We start from the raw sequence: 26,138 nt of genomic DNA, 5'->3' as shown, positions 1-26,138 counted from the left end.
CAGTAGGGAGAAGACATGCCCAGCTACTGGAGGAATAAGCAGGTCAGACCACAGTCATCTTCTGTAGCATTTACCACCTTAGATTATTGTAGCACTTCAAGAAGGAAATAAAAGCATGGTCGTTTACCTACACAGTTTCTGGAGTTATAAAGAGTAATATTGCATTTTAATATTTTGTATGTTAAGGTTATTCTATTTGACACTGGGATTTCAAATATCTCAGTATTGTTTTCAAATAGAAACTCCTTTTGATGAGTTCAAAATCTGTAACTGTACAGTATTGCATTAACTTTGATATGCTTTTTGTTTTCCACAGAAATCCTATTCCATGCCAATCGGCATTGAGTTTCAGAGGAGATACGCAACAATTGTTCTAGATCTAGAACAACTAAACAAAGACTTAAATAAAGTTTTGCATAAAGTTCAACAGTACTGCTATGAGGTAAGATTTTGTTGGAATCTCTGTGTACTTGGTGGTTTAGTTCAACCTAATTTGAAAATTGAATTTCCTGGGAATATGGGATGGGTGGGGGTCACACTGAAATGAAGCTGTTGGTAGCTGTGTTGGATTCCTTCTCTGAAATTTGAGCTGCCCTTGAGCAATGCTTTTCATGCCAGTGGCCTGTTCTTAAGTAGACATACATAAAGAAATAACACTGTGTACTATACACACACAAACTGTCTTTGAAATCATCTCATTTCACACATCCACCAAATGCAAAGGACATCTTCATTCTTAATTTCTCCCCTTCATATCTCTGCAGCTTGCTCCTGACCAGGGCCTCCAGCCTGCTGACCAGCCTACGGATCTGAGGCGCAGATGTGAAGAGGAAGCTCAGGAGGTCGTCAGACAAGCAAATACCTTGTCAACAGGACAACTCTGTGTGGAGAGTGAAAATTTAACTGATCTTATCTCTAGACTTACAGCAATATTACTGCAAATTAAGGTAAAAAATTTGCACAAAATAGCTTCTCCCATACAATACAAAGTATTAAAGCTCTGCCAGTTTTTGTGCTGAACTGTGAGAACATTTTTGTTTTCTTCTTCTACAGTGTCTAGCAGAAGGAGGTGATCTGAATTCCTTTGAATTTAAATCACTAACAGATTCATTAAATGACATTAAGAATTCAATAGACTCCTCAAATATCAGGTATTACTTTTTGAATATTTAATTCTTAATTACACGCTTTGTGATAGTTCTTACTGTATTTTAGAGGTGAAGATTGATTATAATTAAGGGGTTTAATCTAGTAACTTCTACTTATAGGAAGGGTCCCATCTAAAAGGGGGGCTTCTTAAAGGGAATGTGAAATGAACAGTTTTCTGTTTGAACCTCTCTGTGAAGTAACATGTTAAAAAAAGTTTAAAAGTGCTAAATTGATGCAACAACAACTACACTTTCTTGTTCTTTAGTAATTTATGACATCTAAAAACTTATTTTAAACCATTGTCAGATTTTGAAATCTCGCTAGGAATACAAGTTTTTTAAACCAGTAGAATTTCAGAGAACAGTAGAATTTCATTGTTCTTTTACCATACTCAGCCTCTTGTCTGTAAATATTAAAAGGTGGCATATGAGACAATTAGAGGTTCTGATCAGCTTCCATTGGCAAGATTTTAAGCCAAGAAGCAGAAGAGCAGCCATATTGTGCCAGACCAAGGGCCAGTCTAGTCTACATGGGCCATTTTTCAACTGTTGTCACAAGCAGCTACCTGAGGCGGCATCATAAAAATAGCAAGAATGTGGTAGCAACAGTGTAGTGATACTTGTCTGGAGTACCTTCTGCCTCCAGCAATTCGTGACAAGTATTTCATGCTGCTAAATGATGTCATTAAGAAAATAAACCTCAATGCTAAGTATTTCTTTATATCCTTACTACTTGTATTGCTACATAATGATGGGAGGCTGTACACATGAATTTTCAATTTTTTTCCCCAAAGATAGTAGGATGGCCTTTTGATTTCAATATAGTTATTGAGAAATGCTGTTTTATAGCAATTTTCATTAGGAAAAACAAAACCAAACCTCAAACATTAGTGAAACTTCTTTATAGTCAACCCTGCAAATTGCATATTGGAATTGATTCAAATAAAGGTTGATGTGCCCAGCAAAGAAAGTGATGATGTTTCCATTTCATGGTACTTATTTTGGCCATTTTAGCATCTTTTCATAATATTTTAATTTCACTAACTCCGGTCATGTTAAAACCTTACTTTAAGTGTTTAAGTCGGTGACTCTTCATTTCTGACAGCTGTTTGTGCAAGTTGTGCTTTCCCATGTTTCTCTGTCAAGTTGCATTTGTATGTACTGCTCTCTGATCCACCTGAATTTTTATACTGGCTAGGCTCACATCTTGATTTTTCACTGTAGAGATATTCAGACATAACTCCTACATATGGAATTCAACATTTCTTTCTTTCCTTTTTTTTTTCTTCCCACAGTTGTTTTCAGAATAACGTTGAGATCCACGTTGCACATATTCAGAGTGGTCTGAGCCAGATGGGAAACTTACATGCTTTTGCAGCCAATAACACCAACAGAGACTGAAAACTTTCTTTCAAGTGTACAGCAAGTAGTTCTGGAAAATCTTCTTCCTTATAGGCTTCACCAAATACCCTAACTGCCAGAAGATAAGGGAAGAGAAAACCTCTCAGAAATGACCCTTTTAGATATATTCTGTCTGCTTCTTAAGGAAACCAGCATTTCTGGCCAGCGTTACATTAGATTTCTCCATTTGTTATTCACATGCAGTAGTTTTGCTAACTGGTAATCTCTTAGTGATTGCATTGATTATAGTAAACTTGAAAGCATACTTTCATATAATTTGAACTTCGTTTTTAAAAGTTCAGATTAATTCTGCACACCTCTTGCTGTTGGATCTCCTGGTATGTTAGAAGTGCTGAAGAGGAAATGGCTGGAGTTAGTAGCCACATGGCAGGTCTTTGTTGTGTAAAGCTACACCTCTGTGTAGCTCTTCAGAGCTGCCAGGTCAGCCCTTGGGAAGCCCTGAGCTAAGGAAGCAGCAGCAGGATACAGCCAGCAACCACAAGCTGTAAACTGGAGGATGTTGGGCAGGTCTATCAATCAGTCAATGTCTTGTTGGAACTTTTAATTTATCATAACTTATAGAAGGAGTCTAATGAAGGAATATAAAAATGTAACTATTAACTTTCCAGAAAGAGATTGGTTATGGCTTTTTTCCCTTCACACAGGACAAAAGTTCTTTAGGTGGTATTTTATATAAGTGACTGGTTAAACTTACTGTTTTTCCAAATTCTTGTTCATTTTGCACAAGTTTTAAATTACATTACTAGTTATTCAACAATACCCACCATATATAAATATGAAGTTTTTTATAATTAAAGATAACCAGTGAGGTAAACTGCAAAAATAAGAAGTGACAGCCTGCCTATACCTTTTGGAATGTTAATCTTGTAAAAAGTGTGTATTGGTTTGTTTAAATAGTCTTGTAAAGCTTCTGTGTAATGAATTGTTTCCAGATATGGATTTTCAGAGATAGTTGTAGAGATGTTTTTGATTCTTTTAGATGCCTCATTAAATAAGGTCTTTTATATGTTAATGTATAAAGAATATGTAAACAGGATTATTTTCAATTTTAAAATTTTGTATAGTTTAAAGATGCTTCTGTATTCTGTGTTGGTATTGTGCCACTGCAAAACTTTAGTGCAGAGTTTATATTTAGCTAAATTTGTTCTGTTAATTAAGAGAAATGCATAAGTCTTTTATTCTCATGGAAATTTGTAACTGAATAAATTGACCTATGAGAGTTGATATATTTCACAAAAATGCAAAATTTTTTGCAGATGGTCTCAGGTCATTTTTTTAAGAGAAGCTAATTGCTGAAAATGAAATATTACGAGGATGAGGTGAGTAGCTGTTTTAAAAGGTACTTAAACATTTGACAAGGGATACTATAAAATAATGATAAACAGTAATTTAGCTGAGTTACCCAGGAAAACTTACCTCTCATAATGCAATAGAACATCATAGTGGTCCCTGCAGTTGCTTTTGTAATTATATCACTCGTTATTCTCTGGTGTTACCATCTGTTTGATAAAGAAGACAGAAAGGAGTCCTCTCCCACCACCCTGTTCATGTAAAAAAGATAAATGTGCCAAAAGAGAAAGACACCAAAGCCTAATTTAAGGTGCATAAGTTTAATCAGACAGGCAGTAATCTGCTCTACAGCTAGCTCAGGAAGAAGGAACCATTCCCTTGCACCCCTATACTCACATCCCTGCTGCTCCCTCTGCACACCTCTGCTGTGATCCCTCCTGCTGTTGGGACTCAAGCTCAGCATGTGCACTGAATGTTCTGAGCAGCAGGGCTTCTCAGTACACCAGGAGAGTCATTTGGCCTTGTTGATGGCAAACATCCCAAACTGAGAGGGAGACAAGTTGTAGACTATCTACACACTAGTAGATACCATAGGATTTAGGAAGCTGTTTTCATGGCAACCCTTTATCTTACTGGAGACAGAATACATTGCAATAACCACCACACTCCAGTCTCAACTCTGATTCCTTAGGTATGATGGTTTTTACATGTGGATACTTAAATGTGCTCTCCAGCATGTTTTCTGTTGCTGTAGGTTTTTTTAATTATTGCAGGGTAGTGTATCATAGAAAGATCTGTCGTTTGTGATTAGCCATTTACTTTCACATGTCATTTGTCCCACTCATGTAGGCAATGTGAATTTGCACATCTTTTCTTTTCTTTGAAAGGCTGCATTTCTCCTTGGGTACTGATGTGTTGGTCAGAGCTAATGTTGAATTTTGGTGACAGTAACAAATACAAATGCTTTTGCTGAGTGTACCCCAAGCATAGCAGGAGTCTCAAGAGCTCACTGCAACTACCATACCTGAAGTCTGCAGGAGCAGAACAAGTTTCTTTGATTTATTATAATCAGTAAATTCGAATTTACCCTGAGCCCCCAAGGAACCATGGTCTTATTTTCTGTCTTTTCCTGCAAGTGCTTCTCTTCAGGGGTTTTCCTGATCCCCAAGTCCACTTGGGACAGATGGTGTCTGAGGTAGGTTGGTTTTTGGTTCATGTTGTTTTTCAAGGATAGCTCTGCGTTTTTTTTGACAGAGAATACTAATCAGCAACCCTACCATGTCAGTTGACCATGTGAGCTTGCAGTCCAAGCAGCATTCAGCTATCCCAGATCTCACAAGCAGAGGTATGTTACAGGGTGGCACTGAGGGATTTTGTGCATTGGTAACCTTATTCTGTGGGGTATGATTCCTCATACAGGGTATTTCTGCCACCAGTACATGGGTCATTTTTCCTGTGCTTCTGGCATTCGGGTGTTTTTCCATAACTTGCAACTTGCTCTGCTAGGCTCTGAAGTGCTATTTTGTAAGCAGGAAGAATTGGTCTTATGCTCAAAATACATACAGAGTAATGTATCCTTCCTCAATAAATTGAATTGGAGGAGAGAGTTCTGTTGTTACTGATTTTGCCGTTCTCAGTGCAGAGCTCAGCCCACAAGCCATCATGTGAACAGCTTCTGTGTAGTCCCTGCCTACAACTAAAGCACCCTTATAATGGCCACAAAATACTCCCATTTCTCTTAGTTTAATATTAACCTGGGCTTAGCTGGCAGACTGGAGGCTTTTGTCTGAGCATTTGAGATTTGGGGGTTTGTATTAATTAGGTCAGACATTTCCATTTTCATTTAGGGATGGGGGCGTTTGTTTAGTTTAGATTTAAGACAAATACTGACAGATAAAGTTTAAGGCAGTTTCTGTAACCTGTCCTTTGGGCCCCTTAGATCTCTTATTGACATCTGAACTGCAGCTGTAGCTCTCCAGGACCTGGGAGGAGAACCTGCAGCTGGAATATCTACCACTTCTCTACCCCACCATCAGCCAAGGTAAGAAACCTTGCCCCTGCACCAGGTACACACACAAGCAGACGAAAAATGTAAAGCTTTATTTTATTTTCCTTGGTCAAAAAACCCCAGCAGACCATCACTCTTTTTTAAGACCAGCCCCCACCCCCAAAACACAGTGGATTTGGGTTAGCTTTTTGGCTAAAGAAGGTTAAATAGATATACTAAACATGATACAAGAAAACTTTAAATACAGTGTAAAAAGATGCCCTCAGCTGATGGAGCCGACCCGTATCTTTCTTAAATAAATAGGTAAAATCATTTACTACCGGATAAAGTGCAACAGTGGCAGAGCAGCAGTGGTGAGGTAGCGCGGTGTGTGACTGCTCCCCGCCCGGGCAGCGCACCGCGGGACGGGGTCCGGCGGGAGGGCTTCGCAGCGCGGCCGGGGCAGCGCCTTTAACCCGTCCCCCGCCCGCGCCGCGTCCTCCGCGGCGGCGCTCAGAGGGCGCGGAAGGCGCCGAGCGCGTTCTCCTCCCACTCCGAGCCCGACTCCGAGTAGCCGCTGGTGTCCTCGGCGTCCGACACGGGCGAGTACTGCCCGCAGAAGGCGCGGGCCGGCGGGAAGGGGCCGGCGGCGCTCCCCGCGAACGGGCCGGGCTCTGTCCCGCCGGGCTGGCCGGGCGGGAAGCCCTCGAAGCCGGGGCCAGGGAGGAAACCGGCGGCCGGCGGCCACGCGTAGGGGACCAAGCCGTCCTCTGTGCGGGCCACCCCGGAGAGGGCGCAGCGGGGCCGCTCCGGGGCGCGCAGGGCGGCGAAGCGCGGCGGCCGCGGGCAGCCCGGCGGCGGCGCGGCGGGGCCGGGGCGGGGCGGGCCCCGCTGGCGGCGGGACTTGGCGCGGCGGTTCTGGAACCAGACCTGAGGAGAGAGGGCGGCGGTGAGCGCGGCGGGGCGGCCCCGGCGCGGCGGGCGCGGCACAGCCGGCGCCCCTCACCTGGATGCGGGACTCGGGGATCTGCGTGGCGTCGGCCAGTTTCTCCCGCAGGTAGATGTCGGGGTACATGGTGTCCTGGAAAACCAGCTCCAGCGTCTCCAGCTGCGCCGCCGTGAAGCTGGTCCGCTTCCGACGCTGCGAGGCCGCCGGCGCCCCCTCCGACGGCTCGGCCGGGGGAAGCGCCCTGAGGGCGGGCGAGGCCGGGCCGGGCCCGCCGCCTCCCGCCCACCGGCCCGCGGGGAAGGCGGGCGGCTCCGCCGGGGGCTCCCCGAAGCGCAGCGCGGCCATGGCAGCGGCGAGGAGGGGGCCCGGCCGGCCCGCCGCGCTTTATAGCCGGGGAGGGGGCTCGGCAGGGGCGGGGGTTCGAGGGGGCGGCACGGCCCCGCGGGGAAGGTGAGCTCCGGGCACCCCGCCGGGCCCCGCGCCCCAGGCTGCCGGTGGGGTGCCCGACTGGGGCGGCCCCTGCCTTGCTCAGCCCAGAGGAGTCAGTGATGCCCTGTGCGTGCTTGACGGGGGTGGGTGATGGCTGGCAGCCCTCCACTCCCCGCCCGAAAGATAGACAGCAGGAGGGAGAAGGGAGCGGGCTTTGCATCCGCACGCAAATCAACTGGGTGTTGGGAGTTTGGCACCCCGGAGAGGACCAGAGCAGTGGCTGGGTTATTTCTGATAAAACGTCTGGACTGGGAGGGTTATGGAGTTCGCTCTCTCCAGCTATTGGTGTGGAGGTAGATGCTCTCGAGCTGATGACTGCTTTGGCAAGTAATGGATCGCGCATGGTGTGAGACATAAAGCAAACAGAAGTTACCTCTTCCTTGGCCGCGACTGTTCCACTTGCAGTGCTTCGCTGCCAGCTGTGGGGGTGGTGTACAGCTTCCTGCTGCTGCAAAATCATCTCTTTCTTTTTAAGATGCAAGTTAAATGCACCTGGAAAGCCACAGCAGCTCAGACGGGGTAGAGGCAGACATTGGTGTCATCACCTTTTCCACCACTTGCTAATGCCTTTACACATTACACTGGCACATCCCGTGTGCTTCTGCCTTAGCTGATTCTCAGATGGAGAGGTCTCATGCTGAAATGCTGCCTGCACACCCTAACAACACCAAGGCACTTAAAATGGTTTGTCCTCATATTACTTTTTACAACTGTCTCCCAAGAAAAATTATTTTGTACAGAAAATCACGTTGAAATTGTTAAAAGCTGGTTTTAGTTTTGTTCATAAAACATTTGTACCTTTGTGCTTTTACATGTGCAGCAGTCCAGATGCTTTCATGACTATAGTTTCTAGGTTGTTCCCAAAATCATGGGCTGTAGCCTGCAGACAGCAGTCAGGCACATGAGACTTGTACAATGTTCTCAATTGGGCACAGTGGTGAGAAAGGGCACAGGTGAGTGGTAATCCAGAAAGCACAGACAGCATTATTTAAGGTTTTTAGTGAAAAACTCATGGAGGGTTGAATCACTCTGTAGATTGCTTGCAGATTTCGAAAATGCCACAGGTGGCAGCAAAAGAGAATTATTCCAGATTATACTTACATGTTGAATGATTTATTGTGTTTTACAACAAATATATTTTTCTGCTGGAAAAATATAGCAGAGGTTTCTTTTCTGAAGGATTTAATCCTGCTTGGAATTATACCATTATAAGAATATAGTTTCTAGGATGTGGTTAAGGTTAATTAAGGCTGCCAGACAGAGAAGCAGGTTTTTGAGGAAATGTGTTTTTTCACACACATACATGTGTTTTTCTTTCAGCAGCAGCCCAGGCTTAAAGAGCTGCTGGCACCACAGGCTCCCCGCTGTTCACACCTGTCCTGATGCCTTCCCTTTAGCTGAGCATGTGTCAGTCCACACCGTGTGCTCAGGGGATTAACCCAAGTTAAATTAACTGTACAGTAACAACAGTTGGGGATTGTTGGTTGGGTTTTTTCAATCCAGATCTGGGATTCCTACCTGTGGAATTCCTACCAATATCCCCAGGATGGCTGTACAAGTGAGAGGACACTGCCAGATGGAGCAGGAGGGAAATGAAGGGATCCCATCTGGGCTTGCTTCTAGGACTGCCCCACCTGGATCTGATTCTGAGCTAGCAGAAAACAAAACTGAGACACACTGCCCAGGAGCATGGTGGTTTTCAGTGTCAGACTTCCCATTAAGACAACTGTCAATGTATATTGAACAGATACTCAGGAAAGAGTGGGTACTGGGAGCTAATAGACCTGTTCCCAACTCATAAATCTGGAAATGGGCTGACTCTTTGATCTCTGACTGCTGTGACATCCTTCAGACCAAAAGCCTCCTCAGTTCCCTTGCCCTTCATGGTTCCAGAAGTGTTCCAACAGCTGTCTTGTGACAGTAGCTGACACGCTTCCCTTGGTGAGGAAAAGAACAATGAGGCTTCCCAGGCCTGAAAACTTTCATTGGGAGACACAGATGTAACAATTGCAGACTTTTAAAAAGTCTGCATTGTTACAATGAAAGTAAAATAACTTCCACACACTGCGTTTTGTGGCGTTCCATGTTGTCCATGGATGCAGTGTGATCGGTGGCTCTGCTGTGTGGAATAGGAAACCCTGTATGAGTGATCTGTGGGCAAAACCCTTGGTGCAGCCCAGGATTGCACACACAGGCCCCAGGCTGTGGGGTTCCCACTCAGACTCTTCATTACCTGGCTGCAGAGAATCTTATTTTCTAGCAGACATACCTGTGAGTGGATGAGACTGCTCTGAGCAGGTCAGGCTGTGCTGCCTGTCTGCAGGTGCTGACTTCTGTTTACTTCTAATCTGCCTCAGTTTCCCTGTCTGGGCTGGCTGGCTATTACCAGCATGTTCATATATCTTGGTGATGAGTTCTTTTCTGCTTACCAGTGGTATGTGCTTTTGCAAAAGCAAAGCAATTCTGGAGCGGGACCAGAGCCTAGGAATTATATTTTCTCTTTCCTATTGCTCAGAGCATCACACACTAATTTTGTCCATGGGATCCTTGTGGCCACTCTTCTGTATTGGCTTGGTTTTAAACAGATCTAAGGTTGAAGAAAAGCAAGGGGGACAGTACTGATTGTGAAGGAGTGTGCTGTTAGGTGGACATCAGAATAGGAGGCTTCTGCCTCCTCCCAGGCAAGCAGGATGACATGAAAGACAGCTCCTTGCTTCCCTCTGGCAGTTCTCTCCCCTCCCAATGCTGGCATACTTCTCCACAGCTCCCACAGAGTATTATCCCACTGATGTCCTAAAAGTTGTGCCTGTGGGGTAGTGCAGTGTGCCTCCTGCAGCAAAGAAAAAGTGCTGTGTCTGGATACAGTGGAGTTTCTTTTCCCTGACAAGTAGGTTTCCATCCTGCTGTGCCCCTTGTGTTCTGACAAAGAAGTTTCTGATGCTTGTAGGTGCCCACATCTGCATGGAGTCATACCCAGGTAAGGGCTGGAAGCATTTCGAAGACATTCAGTTTTGTTCCTTCCTGTTTTGCAGACTTGCTTTTATTTGTGTCCCACCAAGGCAAAAAGGGGGATTTTATTTCTTCCCTCGAGAAGGAGAAGCTGTGACAGAAGTCCAGAAGTGGCTTGCTTTTTTAAATTAAGATGGCAAAAACTGAGAGAGCTGTCTCTAAGGGAAAAGCAGACTGCCTTGTGTTGATATGAAAAATTACAGGCTGCTTTGGAAGCTGTTTACACTGATCTTCACTCTGTTTGTCAGGAGAGAAACTTGTGCTTTTGTCTGTGCTGGGAGTGCCTCATCACTGAGGCATCTGTGCCAAGAAGACTCACAATACAAAATGTTCCTGTACCTGAAATAAAGCAGTTTTAAGCTTCACCTGGAGAACGTGCTCTCACATCACTGCTGCCAGCTCTGAGCACCCAGCAAGGGTAAGACAGGCTGTGAAACACCAAGGCTGTGGAGAAGCAGGAGGAGATAGGCCCTGTGGTGAGTTTTCCAGCTAGCTGGCTCTTCAGCCTTTTGCATGTCAGGATGGGGAGGTTCTCTCAGGCTCTCAGGGCTACAAAGTCATCTTTTAAATGTGCAGTTTGAGATCCTGCTTTATGTGACTTGAGGAAATGGAGCTTGGGAAGCATCCCAGAATACATGGCAAGAGTAGGCAGCAGTGTGACATGCAGTCATGGCTTTGCTGACAAGACAAACACACTCCTTTAAATAACTAAATGTGAGCAGTTCTGCTGCTCAGTCCTGGAGGCAACAGGACACCTGGGGTTTTGCCATGCAGTGATTTGTAACCAGCTGTGCAGCCTTGGCTGTGTTCAAACTCCTCTGGCTTGTCAGATGTCACATCACCCTGTTCCTTCTAGGACTCTACAGGGACACAGTCTGTGCTCAGTCTTTTGTCATTCCAGCAAGGTTTATTGTTTTTTTCTTTTTGGTGGCTGTCTTCAACATGAATTCTCTGGTCACTAAACCCAAGATTGAGGTTTCTAGAAGTGGAGATTTAGCAGTCTCTTGTCAACCTGAGTAATTTTGCAAAGATTTGGTATCTTGGAGATCTCAAATTCTACATTGGTTTTAATTGAAATTGGCCAAAAAGTTCAAATCTTATCACAGAATCATAGAAAGGTTTGGGTTAGAAAGGACCTTAAAGATGATCTAGTTCCAATCCCACAGCCATGGGTACCTTCCACCAGACCAGGTTGATCAGAGCCCCATCCAACCTGGCCTTGAGCACTTCCAGGATGGGGCAGCCACAACTTCTCTGGGCAACCTATGACAGGGCCTCACCACCCTCACAGTGAAGAATTTCTTCCTAATATTCAATCTAAACTTACTCTCCATTTGAAGCCATTTACCTTTGTCCTGTCATGACATGCCCTTGAAAAAAGTCCCTCTCCATGTATTAGGAGACTGACCAAAAAAGAGACATTGGTCACACAAACTTGATTTCATTAATTTAGAGAAAGTCTAAGAAAAAAACACGTTTTTGCTGTTAAGAGTTAAGTTTAAGCTATCTCTAGATAGCTTGTCCCTGAAGAAACAATCCCTGCATAATTATCCTACAAATTAAATTAATTGTAGTGCAGACACATTTTTATGGTTGCATATATAACTACATTTGCTCCAGAGTTTCTGCTGGCAGGAAAATACCATATAATTTCCAGCTTCTCTAGCAGGGCCCTGATAGCAAAAATTGTTAATGCATGCTAAGCTTAGGTTTTGAGGCTTTTTCATTCTGCCTAGGAGGAAATCTTTATATGAATACTTAATTTCCCTTTGATTGCTTCTAGTCATTGTGACAAAGCTCTTTACAACCTCCAAATGCTTTTAGAGGTTTATCAGGTCTTCCCAATGTACAGACACAAGATCTATATATTGAGGCCCATCCAGGCTTTTAGGTAGAGATCTTACAATGCTGTCATGTTTTTCATTTAGAGTTGTCATTTTTCTAGTCCTCACAGCTTTAACAAGGAAGAGCTTGAGCAGGGTGGGCTGTGTCTAGTCCTCACTCTGGCATGGTTTGCAGATGCCTTGAAATATAGTCTTGAAAGGCCCAAGCTGCCTGTCCATTGTGGATATTCATCTGCGTCTCTGAGAGCCCCTCCTTACCAGAATCCTCTACGGGGAAGAGGGGGCTTGCCTTGCTGCTCAGCCCAGGGAGTGTGTTCACCTCCAGCTGGGACACAGTGAGCCAGTGTCCTACTGCAAGGACAGGAAAGGGACTTGGCCATGCTCCAGGCTGTCCCAGTGGGTGTCCAGGTGCCTGAGCACTGGAGAGTGACAGGGAGATGGTGCTGTCACAGTGTCCTAAGTGTGACCTGTGACCAAGGGGCTGGGTTGAACTCCTTTCACTTTTGTACTGGTACAAAAAGTACATTGGGCACATCTCTGGTGTGGTGGAGCCCATGGCATTGGAGAACCAGAACAGTGTCAGAGCCTGGTGATATAAATCCCCAGCACAGATTATTTCAGATCACCAGGCTTGCCCAGCAGCTCTATGCACAGACAGAGGGTTAAAACAAATGCAATGTGACAAGAGGTTATGTTCTCTCTGAAAGATGCCTGCCTTGCTTGGCTCAGTGCTGACTACCTCTATATATGCACAATCTATTTTCCTTTGAAAATTCAGCTGCCGTGTCCCCTTGGTTTTGGCCATGAGGAACTAATAGTATCTTGTGACTTTAGCCCTGTGCTTAGGAGGGGGATGTGACTTGGTGGGGTGAGCCATTTCCTGAGAGGTGTGAGACGCGACTTCAAGACCTGGTGGTGCCATTCGTGTATTCTGCTCCGAGGAGTTGATAAGAGCTTCAGACACACAGAGAGCCTTGAAGGAAGCGGTGGTGGAGGCAGGGAGGCGTAAAAACCCAGCAAATGCATATGAAAAGATCAAGGGGCTGTATTTGCTAAATCCCAGCAGCAACAGATTTGGGGCAAGATGCCCAGGTTCAGAGAGGACCCAGACACAGCAACAGGGCAAGAGCAGAGTATGTCTGATGGCTGGCAGCTGGCTCCCTACCATCAGAGGGAGAGGAAGATTCAGGATTTGGGAGTGGGAGGGAGATAAGAGCAAATGGTGGGAGTGGGGAAGGGGAAAGGGCAATAGGGGGGAAGCTATCTGGAGATAGGAGGGACTGGTTGAAAGAGCAGGGTATGTTTAGTGTTGAATTTAAATATACTTAAGCCTCAACTTTACTTTGGGTTTTGAGATACCCCAAGAATGGCACTGACCGTCACTGGTGTTTCTGCAGTGAGAGGACAATCCCACCAAGTTTGCTGTGGCAGCAAACCCTAGGCTTTAAACAAATCCTTGTTGCAGTTTCTCTCTGTACCCCCTGTGATTTTATATTTATATTGTGAGAGGACCTAAAGCTTCTATTTAATAGAATTTACTGTATTGCTTTGCTTACTCGAATGCTCTGAACAAGGTCATACCCAGCTCTTAGAGGTACTTTCCTTAATGAAGATTTACCGAGAACTGTTGGTGCAGGTGGTTGTGTATACAAAATAACAGCATTATCCAAACTCCCAAGAATGTTTAATTAATTTACTGTGAAAGCAAAGGAATATGTTTGCAGATGAACAAAAAAAGAAAGAAGGAAGAAGATAAGAAAGGAAGAGCTAAGGAAAAAGACAGGACCATGTTTTCCTCCTTTTCATTCACCACCTACTTAGGAGAGGCAGCCTGCCAGGGTGCAACCAGAATATATACACAGAGTAGGGCAGGCAGGGGAAGGCAGGGTGATAGATAGCAAAGAGGCCACATTCTCCTCTAACAGCACTGGATAACAACACGAAAAGCTCCAAACAGTCCCCTCTCTTCCCTTGTCAGCCTCCTTAGCCTTAGCAAGCAGTGCTAAGGCATTGTTTTCTACCTTTTCTTGGCAGTCTCTTAAACCCTTATCATCATCCCCTGTATGTGGTAAGCTCTTCCTTCTACTCCAACTTAACAAATGAGTCATAAGAGTCTCTGTTTCTGTCTTGCAGTGTTTGGTATCTGAGAGCATGAGCTGCTGAAATTAATGGATTTTTATGTAAATGTTTGTTTGTTTGTTTGTTTGTTACAGCTTGTGTCTTGTGGTTATTGAGAAAAGGATCCAAATGTGAAGCAAGTTTTGCTCTGATGGTTCAAAACCAGAAGACAATACACAGAACCAGTACTGTCCCGGTATGGTTGGATGCCTGTTACAATATGAACACAAACCCATGATCTTTCTCTGCCCTTGGCTGCCCTGGTGCTATTAAAATCCACCAAGCCTTCCCTCTCTGACTGGTACTGCCTGGAGAATCCTTCATCTGGCTTCCCTGTGCTTCCCTGCTGCTTCTCAGACATATGCCAAGGTCAGTGCTCTGGCTTCAGTCTAATCATTCATTCTAAATGTTTCTCACCCTCTTTTCTGATCAGTTTTAGAGATGAGGGACTTTTAGTCTCACATATCATAACATTTACAACAAAACCATTTTGATTTTGCTCTTGTATTTTTTTCTGGGCTCTTGAATTTCAAAGGTTTTCAAGCCTCTGTAAAGTTTGGAAGATTTTCAGGTTTAACATGTGGATGGAACGTGGGAAGTTTCACCTGAGCTGGGGTTTTTGCAGTTGATCATTAAATCAGCAGTACCACATGATCATAGCTGGGGAGTGCAGTGGTTACTATGCCATTTGATAATGTCATTCTCTTCTGGGCATGAAATGACTCATATTTCTTTGCTATTTAAAATCAAATTAAAGAGAAGTGCCACGCAACACACTCGGTAGGCATTACTTCCATAGGTTATCTTGACTTTGGTAAGCCCACAGCACAGTTTTCTGTTGCCTGACTCACACAGAAGCTCCAGGCATTTACACAGATCAGTATCTCCATCCTCCTCCCCCACTGTCCCGTCCCCCTGCCTCAGCCATCCCAGATAAGTTGTCCAACAGAGTCCTGTGTGTTGGCTCACTCCTCTGGCAGAGGCGCTCTCTGAGGCAAGTCCCTGCCTCCGCCCTGCACCGCTGCCCCCCTGGGCTGCCCTGCTCATTCTCTCACTCCCATTTTACATGACAGCTGTTTTTCTTCCCCTTTCATTCAAGCTCAACTCCTCTGCATTTATTTCTGGCAGGGTTATTTTTCTATTTGACTTTGGCTCTGTTTGCCAAGGCCACACCCTTGTCACCTCCTTATTCTGATCCTCTCCTTTGTTGACTAAAGGTGTTCCTCTCCATCCTTTTATTGGTACTTTTATCTCTTTCTCCATTATCTTTTAATCCCCTTGATTCTTACCCCACTCTTTTGTATATGAGCAAGCTTGTTTTACACATTACTTGGGGGATTTAAGACTTTTCTCCTTGACAGCTTTTCTTCCATGCCCCTGGAAGGTTCCCCGTGCTGCTGGACACATGGCAAAGAGCAAATGCATTTATTACTCCAGATGTGACAACTGCAATCCAGGATGGACAGTGACTCCAGGCTGGGGTGATCTCAGCTGCTCTCTACTGCCATCTTAGCTATCCCCCACATCTTTACAAGACCACATTTTTCCTCTTATGCAGTCACATCTTTGCAGCTGGGACACCTCTTACCTAAGGTACTTGAGGAAAGAGAAGGTTTAAAGGAATGTTGAGGGTTTGCTGCACATCTGAGTGATCAAAAAAGAGTGCAGCATCATCATAGTGTAGGTTTCTATTTGCAGTTCCACTGCTGCTGGCCTCTTTTGTCACTCACTGACAATGCCTGAAATATAGCTGTAGACAAAATATTTATGACAGTGGCTGGAAATTGCAAAGCTGGGCAGAATATCGCATCAATCACAGTATCACCTGGGTGTTTTACATCGTGTGGGTCTTGGTCAGTGCCAGCATGGCAGTGTTCATGGTTTTCTGGCATTTCAAAAACATTGTATTTCTCTCAGATTTTGCCAGGATAAGGGCAGAAGTGAGAAGATAAGGAATTTCCTTTGATTAATGTCTCTTGGTTGAGCTCTCCTTCCTCTGTGTTTTATATTTTTATCAGCTACTGCAGCAAGAGTCCTGGTATGTACAAAGCAGTTCAGGATAAACAGGGAACCTGCTGCCACTAAAAATCCTAACAGACTAAGGACTGATCCTACCTGCCCACAGAGCTTGATTTTGCATCTCCTCAGCCAAATGGTGATCCTTCCTCTGGCTGCATGGAGCAGATTCCTGCTTTAGGGACCAGGATATTTCCTAAGAGCCACACAGATGCCCAGTCAAGCAAACCCCAACCCTGCATGTTGCACTCTTTCCTCATCTACTCGACCTGACCTTCTTTATTCCAAACAAGTCTTTGCATTTCAAATTTCCACAGCAGCAAGTTGCCATTAACAGTGTATGACCAAGTCTGGGCTGTCCAAACACACCCATCAAATGCCACTGTAACTTGCCTGTGACCCCATTGCTGAAAAGAAGGTGCATGGCACACTGGCAGACACACACAGGGCTGTTCCTAGAAGATGCCTGTTCCAGAGCTGGATTGGTGCCTGCTTCCTGCTCTCCAGGCCTTTATGTAATCTTGAAGCAGTGCAGCTTCACCAGATTCCTTTGTCTAAGCAAAGTGCAAAAGCTGTTTTCAGGTGGGAATTTTACTTAGGACTGTGTAAAATGCGTAGGCACAAAGTGCTGCAAAAGACCAGGTCATTAATTCCAGGTCCGAGTGAATTCTTTCCCTGTCCACACTTCCCAGGTTCACTTCTCAAACTCTGGCCGATGTTTTCAGCAGCTGGAGCAACCATCGACCACATTATACAAAAGTAAAGACTTACTCACTTTTTTTTCACAACAAAAGGAGAGCCACTCCTGTGAAATCCTCTCCAGATCTGTGGGTCCAGGTTGCTAGTTTTCTCCATGTAGGCATGTAAAAATCATGAATTGTGAAAAAAGGGGTGATGAAGTGTTCTTTGGAGCACTTGCAGAATAGCCACAGTTTATATAATAGCATTTTTTTTTCCTCTGGGTGGAGTTTGAGCCATTTGGGAGTTGATCATTGAACATTGATATGAATACGAAGGGCAGCATAACATAAAGAGCACAGCAACAACCCTGAGACTGGGAGACTTGTGTGGTTGCTGGTGTCATATGCTGAAGCAGAAATTCATTTGACATTTTGGAAGGGGAAGGTAGTGCTGGTCAGTCCTGGCTGCTACACTGGGTATGTGCTGATTCATTTGGCTCTGAGGATAATGCATTTTGCAGCAGAGAGGAGGCTTGTGTCTGTGCAGTTTTCAGGAGGAATTGTGCCATCACACCCCACAAACAGTAAACAGTGCCAAGTTGTGAAAGGGCTTGTGCCAGTAAGTCTCACCTGTGATGTTTTTGGCAGGCCATCTAACCAACACCCAGGGAAGGCTCACAAGGGGCTCTCTGGCTTGGCCCCTTAGAGGGACTTCTTGCCAGGACAGTGGGTTCCTGTAAGATGAAACAGAAGTCAGGCAAAGAGAAAGATATTGACATTTCTCCATTAGGTCATTTAGGATCCATGCAGAAACCATGCCTGAAAACCAAAGAGTCCTCAGTCCCAGACTCGGAGAGGAGGTGCAGTGCATGTAAAGCTGTGAAAGTACCCCAGGAAATACAGGCCATTCACATGGAGTATGTCCAGTTATAGAATAGTAGAGATACTCAGACACACACAAGGATAGTGTGGATTTAGACATTTTGGGGGCTAGACTTGAGTCCTGGATAAGCTTCAGCTTTGCTTCAACTAACTCAGCTTTGTTATTTTCTTAATAGTGAGTACAGTGCAGAGTTCTCTCCCAAAAGCTCCAGAAGCTGCTGGTCCAGTCCAGAAAGGGGGCTGGGTGTGTGATGCTCCTCTCCAATGATTTTTACTGCACAGTAGCTTTTACCCAGGTTCCAGCAGCATCCTGGTGGCACCAGTGACAACAGTGTAAAAGCATTTGGCCTCTTTTGGTTTGGACAGTCATCTGTGAGGCACTAAGAGATCTACCTACAGTGAGCAATATATTGCAGCTGTTGGTCACTGCTGACCTGGGCCAGATTTGATTGCTGATCCTGAGAGGAGAGTTTCACTCTGTCATTCTTCTCCAGAGGTTTCTGCTCTTCCTGGAAAAAATATTCAAGGGCATTTCTAATGGGTGCAGGAAAAACAAGCAAACACATCCCCAGGCTTTTACTTCTGTGCTGGTATTGCATTGCTTCCTGTGACCCTCTCTCCTCCCAGCAATGCCTAGATTTCAGGTTGCATAGGCTGGGTGGAATATATTTTAGAACAAGACTCTATTTAGCTGTGATGTCAACTGCAGCCAACTATAAAAAGCTCAGTAATGCTCTTTGAAAGTGTAACAGCTGCTGCTCTACACAGTCCCTGGTGTATTACAAGTCCGCCCTACTTCATGTTCACACAACCAAAATAAAATACAATAGCAATAATTAAATAGTTCAAGGAATTTGGGACATAATCTCCCCAGAAACCAGGAGGAATTCAAGGTTAGACAAATTGAGTAATTTTGCACGGTTTGTTAACAGAAAGGTAATTTTACCTGGATTTGCAAAATTGACTGACTTTTACCTCGCATTGACTATGTGCTATCAGTGATCTTTACACAGTGACAACAGAGCAGCAAACCTTCCTTCGGGCAGCTCTGCTGGGTGTTATTCACTCACACTTGCCCCATGCAAGAACTCAGTTTGTAAGTCCATTAATGTTACCTAACATATAAAACCCATTTTCATCCTTAACTGGATTTGGCCATATGTATTTAAAAAACCACTGACCAGGCCAAAATTTCCCATAGAAGCAGGAAAGGAAACTGTTGAAGGAAACTGGATTTATTAATCTAGAGTGAACAGACAGAAGTGAATGACTGTGGAATTGTGCTAGCACTGCATACCCTCAGAGTACTGGAGAGGTGGTTTTGGCTGGGTCTCTGTTAAGGACAGCCCTGAAATGATGGATGTTGTAGTAAAGCCTTTATTTTTTTTTCCAAAATCTGAGCAATAAACATTCAGAAGTGATCACCACATTTCACTCTGTGGACTTGCTTCTTTTGAGGACTTTGAAAAATCTTCCAGTCTGCTTTACTAGAAAATGGGAAGTTTGAGCAACCTGCCCATGATGATGTGGAAGTCAGTAAGTGGCGGAGCAAAAAGGTGAACCTGGCTGTGCTTTCCCCCTTCCCTGTAGCTGCTGGCCTGCCATCTGCTTAGCTGACATTACCAGTGGCACATCCAATTCCATTTTCTGAAACCAACTGAGACAGCTCAAACAATATAAATCCAGGAAGCAACAGCTACATGAAAAAGAAGGAAAGCTTCAGAAGAAAATCTCATGAGTGCCCAGTTTGCTGTAGTGGTTGCTTGAAGTCCTGCTGGACTGAGCTGTGGCTTGGCAGGGCTTGTAGTGGGGACCAGCCAGGCTGAGGGACAGCACCCTCCTGGCCTGGTAGAGACTCCAGCTCCTTTTTGCATCCTTGTCAGGACTGAACAGTGCAAAGTGGCTGCAATGTTGCAGGCAGGGCGGTTTGGTTTGTAGTGCAGATAGGCCTTTGTAGTGTGGGTGGGGAGCAGCCTGTTCCAAGGGACGTGCCAACTCCTGTGACACGGGTTTGGAGCAGCCATGAGCTCACCAGTCTGAGGAAATGGTCGCTGCCAGACACGGCTGTTACCAGAGGTGACAGGACAGTCAGGCAAAGTGAGCAAGGGTCTGGCATCAGCCAAAGCCATTGGGATGGAAACATGCACACCATGGAATGGGCTTGGCATGCCTCTGAGCACTGGCTGCACCCAGCTCCCAAGCAGGGATGTTTGATCCATGAGGAAATCAGAGGCACCCAGAAATGAAAGCAAGCAGTCTCCATGCAGACAGAAAGCTTGGGAGGGAGCCAGGGAAGCAGCCCTGGTGCCTATCCTTCCCTGACTTCCTGAAGGCTCTCTGGAAACCCTTTCAGGCTCCCCCACCTTGCCAGGGCTCCTGGCTGTTCATGGTGTGAGCAGGAAAGGACCTGGCTGGGGAGGTGGTTTCTTCTACCCACAGATACACATGCCAACAGTGTATGCTTGTTTAAATAATGTGACGCTGAAGAAAGGTGACTTGTGTCAACACACAGAGACTAATTTACATGCTGCAGTGTGTAGCAATATGGTGTCAGGTAAGAGCTGGCACATTTTTCATGTCCAGCCATGTACACATAATGGTATCACAGGGGGAGACGAGTTGCTGTGGAATTAAAGGTTGTGTTTTCTTTAACAGCACCTAGGAAACGGGATACTGGAAATCCTTGAACATTCAATAACTTCCCAGCCAGTGCCTCTAACAGTCTGCAGATTATTTCAGATTTTACTATATCCCTTGACAACTAAGAGCTCAGTTCTTTAGATATTGAGCAGCTTCCATTCTAAATAGGGATAGCTGAAACTTTTTGCAAAGCTTTTCTCTACGTTTGTCTGAGGATTTGGGACAACCAAGTGGCTTCCACACTTCTAGAAGTGAGGTAAATTGTTGGCCATGAGCCCATTTGATTAAAGAAGAGAAAAAACAGTCCTGCAATGCTAGACAGGTGCCAAGATGAAGCTGTCTGTCTCTTACAATAGCCATGGAAACCTCGAGCTCCTGGTGTTCTGACTCCCAGGCTATGATTTTCCACAGTGACCAAGGGATTTATTTAATCCTTTCACTACTTCTTTGTAGTCTTGGATCTTTGAGGTGTCAGGAGGAATCATCAAACCAACTCCTGCAACACATTAGAAGGGAACATCTTGTGCTATATCACTGGGGAATAAAAAAAAACTTCCTTTCAAAACACATGTTTTTCCCTCTGATTTATTTTACAAGTTGAGGAAAACAAGTTCATTCAAAAAATTAACTGAAAATTTGGACCCCTTTGCAATGAACGTGATCCCAAAGCTAAAATCTTGTTTCTTTCATATGTGGTTATAACAGTTTTTCTTCTTTGGACCTTCATGACTTTCCAGCCCTTCTGGAGGATTTTTCTCCTGTCTCTTAGATGACAGAAAGATGAATATTGTTAGATATTTTGTTGTGCATTAGGTTACTTGCCTCTAAATAAGCATTATTCTCATCAAACCAGGTAATATTGGATACTTTTACTTATTTCTGTGGGATTTGGGAGTCCTTATCAGGACCAGCTCCCTCCTGACATGACCAGTTAAGCCAAGGGACTGGACTATTCTCTAAAATTAATCAGCAGTGAGATAATTACATTTTTGCACCCAAAATGTAGTGAGAGGGGTTGGAACAAGTAGCCACTGACCTGCAAGTGGCATTTCACACCACAGTGATAAGGTGCAACCCTCAAAGATTGCTACTGCCCTCTTTTTGGATAGAGAGGATTAGCAAGATCCAGCTGTCTGTCATGGCTAAGAGGCTATGGGCACACTACCAGGGATGCCTGGGACTCCATCTGGCAAGGAATTTCCTTCCCCTGGCTTTGATCTAGGAAGAAATGTCAGTTGATGCTCCAAATATTAGAGCCTGTTTTTTAGCTGGAAAATACCACTGTTTTGTTGTTATTTAAAGGCTACTCAAGAACTACAGTGATGGGCACTCTGTGGAGGCTTGTAATAAAATCAACACCGTGAGATATTAATGTATTTTGATCCTAAGGGCTTGTCTATACTAGAGATACATTTTTTTTTCTGTATCTCAGTGAGGTTAAAGACACACTGCTCATGCCTATGTGTGTAGCTATACCTAAGTGAGGGCTTTTAACAGCAAAAGACCCAGTCCTTAACTCACATAATTGCACTGCGAAGGCTCCTTGAGTGCAGCCCAGCTTATATAGATTCTGCAGGCAGAAGGACTCCAGAGAATTGCTCCTTTCATCATGACAGTGTTTTATCTCAGGGGCCAGTGCTGACATTTTGAGTGTTGTTAACTTCTGCTGCTTTAGGACTGGTGTGTAGGAGCGCATCACCACTGAATCAGGCATTCAGATACTTCTCTCCTGGGAATGTTGTTCAGGAATCTAGCTGGTGGAATGTACTGACCTTGGTTAAGCTTTTCCTTTGAGAACTATTGCCCTGTTTTTCCAACATATGCCAGCCATCCCAGACCCCACTTAACAAGGTACATTATTGAGGTCCCCAGTGGATGACTTCATGATTACTTTAAATTATATGTTAATGTTGTTCCCCTCTTCATTCAAAGGTTTCCTTATCTTGCTGCAAAGCGTGTGAAAGGAAAATGATTCACGTATCTCTGTACCTAAGAGAAAAACGTATGATGTCTTCAGCAGCAATTCCTCTCATTTATCAGCAAGATGGGGACCAGAAGGTGTGTAAATAAACTACAGACGATTTTGGCTGAAGGGGCTGGGCCAGACTATGGATGTACTAAACGTGACAGTGTTGAAGACTGGGTTGGTGAAAAGTAAGGGCTTGGCAGCTTAAGCAGATCCCACCTGCCGTTTCTTTTACCATCTCCCTCATTCCCACTCCTCTTCTTGCAGCCTTTCACCCTGACAATTGTACTGACTCGGTTTACAGGGCTGGGTTGTGAATCAGATCTGGGAATAAAGCCAGGAGAGAGAGAGGGAGAAGAGGTATAAAAGGAAGGAGGCTGCATTTCACTGCAAGCCAGTATTGCCACTGAAACCCCCATGTACCAAAATACAGCCTCCTGCAATGATGGAGAGAGGAGCCACAGCTTTTCCAAAAGGAGAATCTGTAAGCCAAGAGAGGGCACAGTTAACCAGTGCAGCCCCTACACAAACTTAGCTTTGTGACTCTGGCTTGCAACAAAGGATCTTGCACTACTGAGAAAGGATGTTAACTGCTTATCTCCCAAAAAGACAGCCTACTCACAGACAGAGAGAATGAGAAGTCCTGGCTCAATAGTTTGTTCTGTGCTGTCCATTAGGAAACTGAACTGAAAAGGTTTTAGTTCAAAGTTTCCATTTTTGTTCACTAGCCTTACTCTCCATAATCTGCTCTGATTTTATTATCCTCAATAAGAAATCAAAAGAAATGAGAGGAGAAAAATATGTCAAAAGACAGTTACCAGTCTGGTGAGTCCTATGTGATTCTCAGCAGTTCTGCTGTGCAGTACATTTCACTCTTTAATTGTTGCCACTGTGAGTAACTTCCAAGGCCCACAAAAGCCACAAAGGAACGGAAATCAATAGATTTAGTCCTGCCAGCCTCTCCACTAGCAGTCCACAAATCAGAGGAGGTTGAAATTGCCTGCTGAAGTGCAGTACTACTCATACTGAACAAGGGAGATAAAAGTAAACTTCCTGTACTGAAAAGATCTTCATTAGAGAAGAAGAGCACAGGTAGGGAAGCAAACTATTGAGTGATCTGACTCTGGCAGAACAGCAGGATGGCTGGATAGGCGTGGCTGCTCTTTAGCCTGCAGTTTGGTATTGCAGCTGGGCTATGTACAAGCTGGTTTCTGTCTGTTTCCCATTTGCACTGCTTTCCTTATGTTGCATTTAGTGGCTGTGCAGCCACAGGGAGAATCTGTTCATCTGGCTGACAACAGGAGCAGACCAACCATGCCATAAAAATGAGTAGTTTTCAGCCATATCGGCCAGCTGGATCAACTCACCCTGAAGCCACTCCATTGCTAGATCCAGTGCAAGGGAAAGGGCAGGAAACACAGCTGGGAGCAGTGGTGGAGTGCAACCACTGCTATTTGGCATTAGCTTATGGCTGTAACTGCTGTGCCCAAAGGGACAACCTGTTCCCATCCTTGCTGTCCTGCTCCTGGCAGCATGCTGTTGCTGCTGCCAGTGGTTTAGCGACCTCTTGGTGAAGCAGGCCTGCCCTCTGAGGCAGCAGAGAACTAAGCCAGCTGCTTTAAAAGGTGAAGAGGATTGCTGAGAGGTCCAACTAGCTTAAGAGCTGGCAACCAGGATGTTGATGGGAGTGTGTGGTGGGAGAAGGCCAGGGCTACAGACATCTCATGAAACCTCATTCTCAATTTAACTCAAAGCAGGAGAAATAACCCCAGACAACAACAAAAAAAAGTGAGCCACAGCTGAGCAGCTGAGAACCAGCCACATGCTCTCCATTAAAGAGTGCATCTGATAATCAGAGGAAGAGGGACAGGCTTACTGCATGCTTTTGAAAGGTGTGTTATCCTTTTGTTTGCTGAATAGAAGGAGTGACGTGGATAGTGCCACGTGTTGCTCACATAGCCTTGCTCTCACCAAGAGAGAGGCAGGAGGAGCAGCAGTTTTGCACAGAAATCTCCTCTCTGCCTATCATTTCCCATGCCACTGGATAGTTTGGAGTTTCAAAGGAAGATACAGTTCATTTGAAAATAAAGCCAAAAAAGAAAAGGACACGGGAGCTAAGAAGCTGGTATGTAACACAGCACAGAAGAGGATGCATCTGGAGCATCAGATCTCAGGGTCAGCCATGTGCCACCTCTGTCCTCTTTGGGGACAGTTGCTAGTTGAGGTCAGACCCTGCCACAGAGGTACAACTCACTTTCTGGAGGTGTTTGAAAAGATCATCCATAGGTGCTCTAAATTTACATGAATATAAATTATTCATCTGGCTGTTGGTTCACATTTTTCTTCTGGGCACATATCCAAAAGTGCAGTTGCTAATTGCATCAATTTCCCTATTCTCTCTTCTGTAAAATCACTCTATTAGAGGAGTTGGTTAAATTCAGGAAGTGCTCCAATTCCTGGCCATATCTCATTTGGCAAAGACTTGTAGATAAAAGAGCTGTGCTGCTTCTCCCAGGCCCTGTGCCTGCAAAGGGCGTGCCTGTTTACACAGCTACACTGCAGCAGCTGCAATCATATCAGCGTGAGATAATGGAACCGGTATCGCTTCATTTATGAGGCTGAACTGCTCACCTGTGGTCACCTGGAGCTGGGATAGCTGCCTCCATGCTATAGGATGTTTGTGGTCTCTCAGAATGGGAATATCTAGTGAAGATGGACCTTAGCAGCTGTATGTTTCCTCAGAGGTTTCTTGAGCACTCTGCCAATAAACCTGGTTTCAGCAGGATTTGCTGACATGGCTAAAAAGCTATTGCCAAGATCCTACATCCAATTAACTTATTCTGCACCTCACACAGTAAGTTAGAGAAATTGGTGTGAATGTCACCATAAATTACTACAGAAATGCAAGGCATTGAAGTGTGATCCTTGAGTTGAACATGTCCTGAACATCTAAAGAGTTTCTGAGAACATCTGCTGTCTGTCACACATACATTAGGGTCACCATGAGCTCCTAAACTTTAGGAAAAGCAACAAGTAGACAAAAAAAAGAGCAGTCTGGTGGTAAATGAGGTTGAGTGGTCACCAAAATGGGCAACAAGGGCAGATGATAATGGTGACTCTATGATTCATTTTAAGTCCTGGAAAAATATGTTTTCCAACATCCAAAGTCAATTTTTATGAAATGACTGTGATCAAGAGAACTATAAGGGGAAAACAAAAACATACTCTTAGTCTGGATTGTATCAGACATAAGCACAAATAAAATTTGGTTTTCTTCATGTTTCTAGCAGAGTTGGGAGTCCATTACACTGTAACAATGCCTCCCTGGGTGGAGAGTGTCAGATCAGCTCCTAACCAAACAGTTTATGTCTGTCCTATAAGGAAAGGCAGGCAAAGAGAAAACCTTTAATTAAATCAAAAGAGCTTGAACACTTTCTTCCTTCTGGTCCTGGTTCTATTCAGCCAGTACAACTCCCATGAACAGAAAACAAAGATAGTAAGAAGAGGAACAGGAGTGCCATGTTATGGGAAAAGGTCAATCCTGTTAATACCCACAAAAGCAATTCAATTTCCAAACTCTGAGGAATTTAATTAATCTATTAATCTGGTCACCCTCCCAGAAATACATGTAGCCTTTCCTACCAGGCACTCCACTCTTTTCCAGCTATGGAAGCCCAGGGCTGTTACCATAGCACTAG

The 26,138-nt window shown here is 44.7% G+C and overlaps 3 protein-coding genes across 5 annotated transcripts in view; 1 reads left to right on the top strand and 2 right to left on the bottom strand.

The window, feature by feature from the left end:
• LIN9 (lin-9 DREAM MuvB core complex component) overlaps window positions 1–3,794 on the top strand; it is a 38,657-nt gene extending 34,863 nt beyond the window's left edge. For all 3 annotated transcript variants that reach the window (XM_068185951.1, XM_068185953.1, XM_068185952.1), the window contains 4 exons: window positions 317–442; window positions 765–947; window positions 1,054–1,151; window positions 2,444–3,794. In XM_068185951.1, coding sequence (XP_068042052.1) covers window positions 317–442; window positions 765–947; window positions 1,054–1,151; window positions 2,444–2,549 — 513 coding nt within the window. In that variant the 3' untranslated portion in view covers window positions 2,550–3,794. The remainder of the gene's footprint in view (window positions 1–316; window positions 443–764; window positions 948–1,053; window positions 1,152–2,443) is intronic.
• STUM (stum, mechanosensory transduction mediator homolog) overlaps window positions 1–26,138 on the bottom strand; it is a 287,384-nt gene that overhangs the window by 163,557 nt on the left and 97,689 nt on the right. The gene's annotated exons all lie outside the window — the stretch shown is intronic.
• Window positions 6,352–7,267, bottom strand: MIXL1 (Mix paired-like homeobox). The gene is made up of 2 exons (XM_068185957.1): window positions 6,854–7,267; window positions 6,352–6,777 (listed from the first exon to the last, which is right to left on the bottom strand). Exons 1-2 carry the CDS (start codon window positions 7,139–7,141, stop codon window positions 6,361–6,363), a joined length of 705 nt encoding a protein of 234 aa, XP_068042058.1. The 5' UTR covers window positions 7,142–7,267; the 3' UTR covers window positions 6,352–6,360.

This window comes from Anomalospiza imberbis, chromosome 3, assembly GCF_031753505.1.
Source record: "Anomalospiza imberbis isolate Cuckoo-Finch-1a 21T00152 chromosome 3, ASM3175350v1, whole genome shotgun sequence".
Classification (NCBI taxonomy): Eukaryota; Metazoa; Chordata; class Aves; order Passeriformes; family Viduidae; genus Anomalospiza; species Anomalospiza imberbis.
Note: the sequence above shows the minus strand (reverse complement) of the source record. Positions and strands in the feature narration are given on the sequence as shown.